Raw genomic sequence first — 9,738 nt, 5'->3', positions numbered from 1 at the left:
CACACAAACTCCCTGAGCAGTTCCTTGGACCACTGTGAGCAACATCAGACGTGTGCACTGTGGTCACACCAGCATCACATCCATTCAAGTTACATGGTTCATTAAAAGAATCAAATTACAGCATTTACATTTCTGTTAAAACACTTTGTCAACAGGAGCCAGTTGAAGGCTGCAGTGATTTTAGTGACACTACAATGTATAAGAGTGAAGTTATTGAATATTTGTCTCTCTTTACTGTTGCAGCGGTTTTGCAAATTGCAGACGGACCCTGTTCACTCCATAGACACCAATGTTATTCCTGTAGCTTGAAAGACAGCTACTTTTGATAAAACTGGGCTTGTAGCACATTGTCTGCCTTGCAACAATGGGAAAGAGGCACCGTTTATGTTTTGACAACCTATCTAACGAGTTATTGATGCTGGAAGTCCGAATCTGTGAATATCTTTCCAACTTTACTGAACTTGGGGCCACTACCACCTAAGGAGTGATATATTTAATTTTGAAAAAAGCATTTAGCCATACTTAAAGCTTTAAGTGCTTTATTAACACGGAACTAAAAATTTTGTATTGTTTTATTATCACAGGTTCTGTCTGAAAAGAGGTGGCATCATTTTAAACAGTGAAATCAAACTAATAAAATGTAATGACCAACCAGTGAATAATACTGGATTCTGCAAAAACATAAACAACTTTTTTTAAAATCTAAATCTTAACAGTTAATGTATTAACTTATTTTTGTGTGTATGCATGTATTTATTGATTTATTTAGTACTGTTAACATATCAGAGTTCTGAGTGAATTTTTCTTAAGATAGGCAAAGGCCATTTATTGATTACATATAGGCTATTAAATGTTTATGAAAAAGTAAAAAGCATTTTTAAAAAAACAACTTAGGCATTTATTGAATCACTAAAATACTGTAGAGTACAGACCACATCAGCATGATTATAAGCATCCTCTGGTAAATTAACAACCAGATACTGATGTCTCTCACCATATGGACTTCAGGAGATGACTGGGGGATGATAAACTGTGACCTACTGGTTGGGTTCTCTCTGTTCTCATGTTTCTTACATGTTTGTCCCCTGACAGCCGGGTCATAATGTTTTTTGAGCAACACACCATACTATGACGTTTTTACAATGATGGTTCTACTATGGAACCAGTTTGACATGTTCAGGTGTTCTTTGTGTGAAAACTCAGAGATTTCAGGGATCAGAAAGTGGTTTTCAACTTTCTTTGTTAACTTTATGCTTCAACTTTAAACTAAATTTCCTTCACTAACCCCGCCCTCTGGACTTCCAGTAAGCTGTGTTCCTATTGGCTGTCCAGGTGGCTGCTTGGTGTTATCAGGAACACCTGAGCTGCTTGGTGTTATCAGGAACACCTGAGCAGCTCAGTGTCTTCCTGCTTTATTTAGCTGCAGACAAACATTTCCTCTGCTTCTCTTCACCACTGAACCGGGTTTGGCTCCATTGCTTCAGTTTGTTCTTTAGGCGTTGGCTTGCAGCTTCCAGCAGTAAAATCGTCTTTAATGTGTTTCTTGGTGTGTTTTAGGGCTTTGTACTGGACAGTTGTCTTGGTAAAGGTGGTTCTTTAGCCACAGTTAGCACATGGTGCTAATGTGTGCAGTGATTAGTGGATTTGATGCAGCTGAGTTGTGTCTTTATCTTGGCTGTAGTGAGTCTTTAGAGGTTTTTGGTCAGACACATTCTGTGTTCTTGTTTATGAACCAACGTTGGTTGTCCAGAAGGTAAGAGTTCCTGTCCTGATTCTCTGTTCTCAGAGGTTCTCTGGTAGGCTGCAGGAGACTTTAGCATTTGGGTTGTGTTAGTTTGGTTTTTGTATGGTTTCATTTGGACGACTAGCTTGAGGCTCCTCCATGTGGTTTAGTGAGGTTTTCTGGAACAGTTCTACATAGCAACCTGCAGCAGAATAGACTGAGAATTTTTAGGAAGTTCTGGAGATCAGACTTTAGAGCAGCAGAAACATTTGTCAGCAGTTTGAGCAGGAGAAGGTGAGCTTCAGAGTAGAAATGAGAAGGAAACCTTCTTGACCCGTGTGGTGAGGTCCTGTACCAAGAGTTTGAGCAGGTTGTGAAGAGTCTGTAGTTCTTTGGTCTGAAAGCACAAGAAGAGTCGACTCATTAAAGGAGAAAACAGGAGACATTGTTGGTTCTTCTGTCGCTCTGCAGTTTCCTTAGACTGAATATCAAGTTTATATTTTAAATGATTTCCCATGTGAGCCCAACAAGACTTCAATAAACTCCCTCCATCCCCTGGACACAACATATTTTATTACCATGTTAAATCTTTTTTTTGAAATGTTTTTGAGTTTTAATCATAGTTTTAGCATAGTTTTTTCTCTTTGCTTGTTTAGTTTTGTCATCTGTGTAAAAGGTGCTAAACAAATAAAGTTGGATTGATAAACTGAATAATTGACTAACTCATGATTGTGACAACAGAAGTATTTTCATTGTGATTTAAGGGTTTATTTTATTTTTAAGGTTGGGGTTAAAATCTTGACAGAAGAAGAAGAATAAAGAAATAAACTACGTAACAAAAAGCAATTAAATCAAAGGAAATAAATTTCATACAATAAAACTTCTAAAAAGTTTTATTATTAAAAAGATTTAAGAAATTTAAGATGTAATTTTCTAATTAAACATTTATTAATTAAATGTTTTGTCTTTTTAAAGATTTAATATTCTAATCAAATGTCCTGCATTTTTTAAAATGTTTAATATTCTTGTTGAATTGTATTTTTTAAATGTTTAATTATGGAAAATATTTTATCTGTAATTTTTAATATTTGTATTTTAAAAATTTGGTTTAATTTCATAATGACATGTATTGTATCTTGTTGAATTATCTAATTCAATATTTTGTCTGTTTAATATCATTTAATTGTATTTAATGTTTAATATAGTTAAACATTAAAAAAAGACAAAACATTTAATTAAAAAATTAAATGTTTAATTAGAAAATTACATCTTAAAGACAATAAAACGTCAAATAGGAATTAAACAGAGAATACAATGAAGCATTTAAAAAGAAAATTAAACATTAAAAGGTGGTAAAACATTTAAAAAGAAAAACAAAGATTTAATCGAAACAAATATTGGGAAAGGAAAAAACCCTCAAACAAGCCGATAAAACAGTTGAAAAAACAATTAAACATTAAAAAGACAAAACATTTGGAAATCAAATCAGACATTAGAAAAGAATAAAAGGTGAGAAAAGAGCAAAACTAAACGTTTAAGAAGAATCAAACTAAAGACAAAACATTTGAAAAGACACCAGTTAGACTTTAGAAGATCAAATTAAACAGAAGAGACAATAAAACGATCAAAAAGAGCAAAAACAGATAAAGGTATTGAAGCGTTTTCTAGTCTGAAATGAAAACAAGTTGTTTCTTCAAACGTTTCCTCTTTCTATGTTCTTGGTTTGATTGTGGATAGATTTACTAAGAACTCATTTCAGAAAACTGCTTTCCAGATAAAGTCTACTAGTAGTTGAAGGCATTTATCAAACTAATGTTACCTTCTGATCTCCACAAACTTTACTGTTCAGTGAAGAGAATCAAAGTTTGTTGAGGATTTCTAAAAAACCCACAGGTGAAGGTCTGAGAAGAACTCAGATCGATGGTCTAAATGTGAAATCAAGACTCATGGTCACAAGTTTCAAGGCTTCTGTTAACCACAAAGTTCAAACTAACAGAGAAGTACTGAGAAACCTTTAAGATTTCAGTCCTCAGACTGTCTAAAGGTTCAAACTAACAGTGAAGTACTGAGAAACTTTTAAAATTTCAGCCCTCAGACTGTCTGAAGGTTCAAACTAACAGAGAAGTACTCAGGAACTTGGAAGATATCAGTCCTTGGACTGTCTGAAGGTTCAGACTAACAGAGAACTACTGTGGGACTTAGAAAATTTCAGCCCTCAGACTGTGTGAAAGCTCAGGTCCTGAGGACTCGGGAGGTCTGGAGGCTTGGAAAGTCTTGGAACTGAGGGTTCCACCCTCCAGCACAAAGGCTGAAGTCCAACCTCCTGAGAGAAACGGTCGAGTCAAGACCCGAGTTTAAAAAAAAATTTGGAAATGACAAAAAATAGATGATAAATGCGCAAAAAAAAGAAGAATTTGTATCTGAGCGTATAGCTCAGGAGGATAAGAAGAGGACTACCAAGTGGAAGGTCGCAGGTTCAAGACCGACCACCGGCCTTTATCTTTCTTTGTCTTTGTCAGGATTTTGATAAAATTCAAGAACTGTCTGGTCTTGAACCAGCGACCTGCAGCTCCATAGGCAAATCCTTAACTCACTGAGCTACAGATCAGATAAAAAGAAATAAATTCGTCGTCCCTTTGGCATCGTAGTTTCTGAAGTCACCACATGGGTGGAGCCAAGGCGGAGTCTGGGTGGAGTCAGGGCGGAGAGTAGGCGGGGAGGTGGGTGGCGGCCTCCCCCCTCTACTCCCCCACCTCCCACCACCACCCACCACACCTTCCCCCGCCCGACGAGTTCTTCGAGTCTCCACGAGTTCTTCGAGTCTCCATGGGTTTTCCCGAGTTTCTGGAGTTTCCACCAGGTCTGAGGCAGAACAAGTTGTCATGAAGAGGTGTTGAAGTCGGCCAGGATGGAGTGACTTTTTACAGTGACTAGAAGGAAGACCACTAGAAGAGCAGGTCTTTAACCACCATCCATAAAATCCATGGAGTCGGTTCCAGAGAAATGAAGGGAGGTCAGCTTTTATCAACCTCCATCCAGATGTTCAACTTGATATCTTTACTTTGACATTTTTAGCACCACAAATCTTTAGTATCACACTTTATTATCATTTATTAGGACTTTAATGGAATCCACCAGCTGATTTACTTTTTGTTGACAAACTTTATTCTTGTCGTCATGGGACTGCAGTATTTAAAACTGTTCCTTCTATTTGACCTCATGTTTATTAGTTTTAGTGGAGAGAGTTATTTTAGTTGTTGATTAGTCTCTGAAAAACCAAATAATAAATTGGATTAGTCAAGAGGTTTAAATTTCTTACTTTGTCATATTTTAAATATGACAAAAAATATAAAAATAAAGTGTCTTGAGACAATTTGACCTGTATTTGGCATTATATAAATAAAATTGAATTCAAATTGTATGTATCTTGTAATGTTGGAGTAATTCAGCCATATATGTTGGAAAACACATTTTCTTTGTCCATTAATCTGTTGATTGTTTTCTCCAGTAATTCATTTCTTGTTTTGGTTTATAAAATGTCAAACCCAAATATATTCAGTTTACTGTCATAAAAACCAAAAAGATTTACATTCATGATGCAGGAATCAGGCAGTTTTTCACTTTTTATCTTAGTTTAGTCAGAAAGATAGTTGATAATGTGTGAATTGTTGCAGCTTGTGAGACGTAGAAGGTTTTAATCTTTGGGGCCGAGTGTCAAAAAACATTTAGAAACCAACATCAACAAAACATTCAACAAAGATTTGAACATCATTAAAGGGAAATCCAACTTTTGCATGACAATGTCTAATTAAAGGACATTTATTTCCAACGTAAATGTGTGATATTCATCCTCTGGAGCTTTTTCTTCACATCGTCTTCCACCTGGACTGGTTTGGTTGGGAGCATGTACAACAAACATTTGAAAAACTGCACTTTAACATCAGTGAATGACACTGAAGTTTAATCTCTACATAAATGAGACTGAGTCTGGAAGTGCTGCTCTGTCATTAACTCCTAAGTTTAGGGAAAGTTCAAACAAAAGAGTTCAGATCAGACTTCAGAATGAGCTTATATTGAACAAACATCTCAGACTTTCTGAGCTTCAGCACCTCTAGCAAGATATTTTAACAACAAGCAACTCAAGAGATCCAGAAGTTGGAGAGTGTTAGCTTTAGCTGAGCCAATGTACATGTGGGACGCTAACCTAGCAAACATTTCAGACTTTTCTCTGTGAATTCAGAGAAATAATTTCCTATTTAATGACAGAGCTACACATCTTAACTCAGTCTCATTAAAACAGACTCTAATTCAGTGTCATCCATCCATATTAAAGTGCAGTTACCCAAAATGTTTGCTGCATGAGCTCCAACAAAACCTGTCCAGGTAGAAGGCCACTTTGACAAACAGGAAGTGGACGATTCCAAGCAGATTTATAGAAGGGGGAACCGGACTGTACTAAGTGTGGTCGAGTATAGAGGGGGGTTTTGTGGGTTTTTAAGGCTAATAATGATTATTAGTGACACATTTGGAGTAGATATTCATTTGCAGTAAATGAAAGTATTTAAAATCTTGGAGTTAAACTTAGAAGAACACAAACTCTAACAGAAAACTTTGTTGATACGTTTTTGTTTGGTTTACAGATGTTAAGTTAAAGGAGTTTTATTCGTTACGTATAACCAATCAAATCACTCCAGAAGACAGAGCGACCACAGGTAGATAAAGGTTCAGAGCCAAAGTAGCACCACTTTTAAATGTATTTATTACCGTAAATCGGTAAAAAATAAAATACTGATAATCAGTAAATCAGTCAGCCCACAATTACTACAATTCTACAATGTATGTCTCTTTGCTTTGACTTGTTATTTGTACAATATATGATGTATATGATGGCGTTTTTTCATACCAAAGGCTATACTATGATGTTTTCTAAGAGACATACGATGCTACTCTGGTTGTTCTGGCTCTGGGCCACTGCACTCCTCCTCTGTTGTTTTCTGGATTGTACTCAGCTGCATGCCTTCGTCCACCCGGCCTCCGTTGACTCGTCCCGCCTGCCGTCTCTGGAGCTGAAGCTGGATTGGAACAGACCAAAGTACAGTCCAATCACGATGCCAGCTGCCTCTCAAAAAGCTCCTTCATCTGGCAGGTGGCGGCACTTCTTCTGAGGGGAAGCTGAGCTGGCCCGGCAGAACTTTGGAGATGTGTTCCAGTGGTTGGTGGATGTGTGGGGAGATAGAGAGGGACCTTTGAATTGTTCACAAAGGAAAACAGGGAACACAGTGGTAGTTTTAGTTTAGGGTGCTACTGCGGTGTGTTTTTGGGTTTTAAGAGGTGAACAGGAACAGTTTTTTTTCGTATTGATTATCTTTTACTTTGTTCCTGGTTGGAATGCCCATCAATGTCAACATGAAGTTCACTTTTAGTTCTGTTTATTTATTTTTATTTTACTAACACCCATTTGTTTTTAACCCCCTCACAACCCCCTGTTGTGTTGTTGTAAACTTACACTTTCAAATAAATTCTCGTCTAACCCTCTGGAAACCAGCGTTTGGACTGTTTTTGTGTTGCTCCTCACCTACTGACAGCTGTGGACTAAAGGCTATACTGTGACGTTTTTAGAGTGACATGCTATACTATGATGTTTGTTGGGTGACATGCTATACTATAGGCTTTTTACATTGACATATTACTGTGACTTTTTTTGTTTTAGTTTTTTTTTTTTTTTTTTAGCAACATATAAGAATTCGCACAGTTTTAAAAGTTACTATACTTTTACTTGTGCGATGAAATTATTATTCTATGGCATTTTTTAGATGACATATTATACTCTGATGTTTTCTTGAATTGCATACTTTTTTGACAATATACTGCACTATGACATTTTTTGAACCACATATCATACATGACAATTTTAGGCAACATCCTATCATTTTGCAATTTTTGAACCACATAATAATCTATGTTTTGTTTTGTTTTCTTGCCAACATGCTGTACTATGAACTACAGGCCATACTATGTTATTCTTGAGTAAAGCATACTATACTTTGACATTTTCTGAACTACATCCTATACTATGGCGTTATACACAGAGTGCTTTGGTTACATGTTGATTTATAATCTAGATTTTTTTTCTGTTTTGTTTTTTGATGGGATTACCACAGACCTGACTGTGAACACCGTCGACACCCACCTCAGGGAGACGCTGTCTAAGATCTCAAGGCTGCTTGGTCGTGGTCTTTCTGGCACGTACTCTTTCAAGATGAGCCGGGAAGTTTAACACTGATGGAATGACACCAGGTCTAAGCCGAAAAACTTCCAATTCCTCCTCAACCCATAGTCTCTGAGAAACCTACATGGAGTAAGAAAAGTAGACAGAGAAGTAATTAAGTCTCTACACAACATATTAAAAAGAAATCATGTTAATAAATTAAGTACAAAGAACCGAATTCCCCAATATACTGGAGACCAGAGCTATTTAATTTGATAAGTATAACCTTGTTTAGTAACATTTCAATTATTTGAGAGCAGTCCTAAAGAACTGCCTGTAATCCCAATCATGAAATGGGTTTGGAGGAAGAACATAGACGGTAATCTAGATATACATGAGTTAGGCTTTATAACTACTATTGGTAGTATTGGTGGTAGTAATAGCAATGGGACTACTACTAGTAGTGGTGGTAGTACACTACTGCTGCTGATACTGGCACTGCTACTACAACTTGTAATACTATTACAAATGCTGATACTACTTCTACGACTCTAACAGCTATTTATACTACTACTGCTGTTTGTACTTTTAGTATTACTACTACTGCTTGTACAACTATACTACAGCTACTATTAATCGTCTGGTATTTGGTTGTCAAGCTGCTAGCTCGCCTTAGCGTTTTGCTAGTGGCTAACTAGTTAGCTCTCATAGACTGGAAGCTCTCAACAAGATTTCATAATGAAAAAAGAGCCAAAAACTATTCTTACCTATGAAAAGTCATTCCAAGTTTCCTTGTCTCAATCGTACGAAGCAGTGTGTAACTGTATGCAGCACAGTGAGCCGGCATACTTGTTTTCGTTTTCACGCCGTCTACATCAACGGAATGCACTGAAACTTTGCCCCCACTTGCTTAGCCTCGCTGTAGCACGCAGCTCAAAGGGGCGTGTCCTATCTACTCATTCATATCTATGAGAACAATGGTGGCTGCACATAAGGACGCCTGACGTTGATTAGCTGCGTAAATACCATTATATACAGTCTATGGTAAATACGTATGTGAATCGCATCATTGGCTGCAGCAGCCAGTCACCGGTCACTCACTGACTCACACTGAAAAATAGCACAGAATGAATTGTTATGTGTTTATTTTATTTACAATTTAGGTTGGATTTTTTTTTTTTTGTGTGCGCGCAGATTTTCTGTGCGCGGAGACCGTGTCAGCAGTGCGCAATTGCGCACGCGCGCAGTTTAGAGGGAACAGTGATCAGGGCCATTTGGGTACTTTCTACTGTCATTATAATTTAAAAAGAATAAAGAGTTGTTTGATAATAAAAAAAACTATAGCACAACACTAACCATGACTGAAAGAAAGGTTTTTGTGTTATCATTCATATTCTCTGAAAAATGGCCAAGAAATCATAAATTCTGCCAGGGTATGTAAACTTATGGGCACAACTGTAAATGAATGAATCATAATAAACTGAATGTAGGTTAAGACAATGTTAAGGTTGTAATACATGGTGTTTAATATTTTAGTAATGCCTAACATACTGCTTATTACATAATGTGGTTGTGAATCTGGGTCCATGGCAGTAGATTGTAATGGTACAGTCCAACCACAAAACACAGAAATCGAGAACAGGAATATTGGCTTATTTTCAGTTTTGTTCAAAATTCTGAAGTAACAAACATAATAAAAATTCAACTGCAAAAACTATCATCTGTTAGGGAACTTATCAAAAATGGAGAATAAAAAGGCAGGAATGTTTCTCTAATCGGCTCCTTGTTTCACATGCAAAAATTGACT

General features: G+C 36.7%; 2 protein-coding genes across 4 annotated transcripts in view; one reads left to right on the top strand and one right to left on the bottom strand.

Moving 5' to 3' along the window:
* LOC111585881 (fibrinogen-like protein 1) overlaps positions 1-9,738 on the top strand; it is a 38,013-nt gene that overhangs the window by 22,039 nt on the left and 6,236 nt on the right. The window lies entirely within an intron of this gene.
* Positions 6,464-9,738, bottom strand: part of LOC111585880 (microtubule-associated tumor suppressor 1 homolog) — a 96,498-nt gene continuing 93,223 nt past the window's right edge. The window contains exons 18-19 of one of the 2 annotated variants that reach the window (XR_008601461.1): positions 7,914-8,072; positions 6,464-6,967 (exon numbers count right to left, since the gene is read on the bottom strand). Coding sequence is in view for 1 of the 2 variants with exons in the window: in XM_055010095.1 (XP_054866070.1) it covers positions 7,997-8,072 (76 nt within the window). In the remaining variant the exon portion in view is untranslated. Of the gene's footprint in view, positions 8,073-9,738 lie in introns of both variants that reach the window. The other variant, XM_055010095.1, reaches the window with a different exon arrangement.

The sequence above is a fragment of the Amphiprion ocellaris genome, chromosome 4 (genome assembly GCF_022539595.1).
Source record: "Amphiprion ocellaris isolate individual 3 ecotype Okinawa chromosome 4, ASM2253959v1, whole genome shotgun sequence".
NCBI classification, from domain to species: Eukaryota; Metazoa; Chordata; class Actinopteri; family Pomacentridae; genus Amphiprion; species Amphiprion ocellaris.
This window is presented reverse-complemented; position numbering and strand designations above follow the sequence as displayed.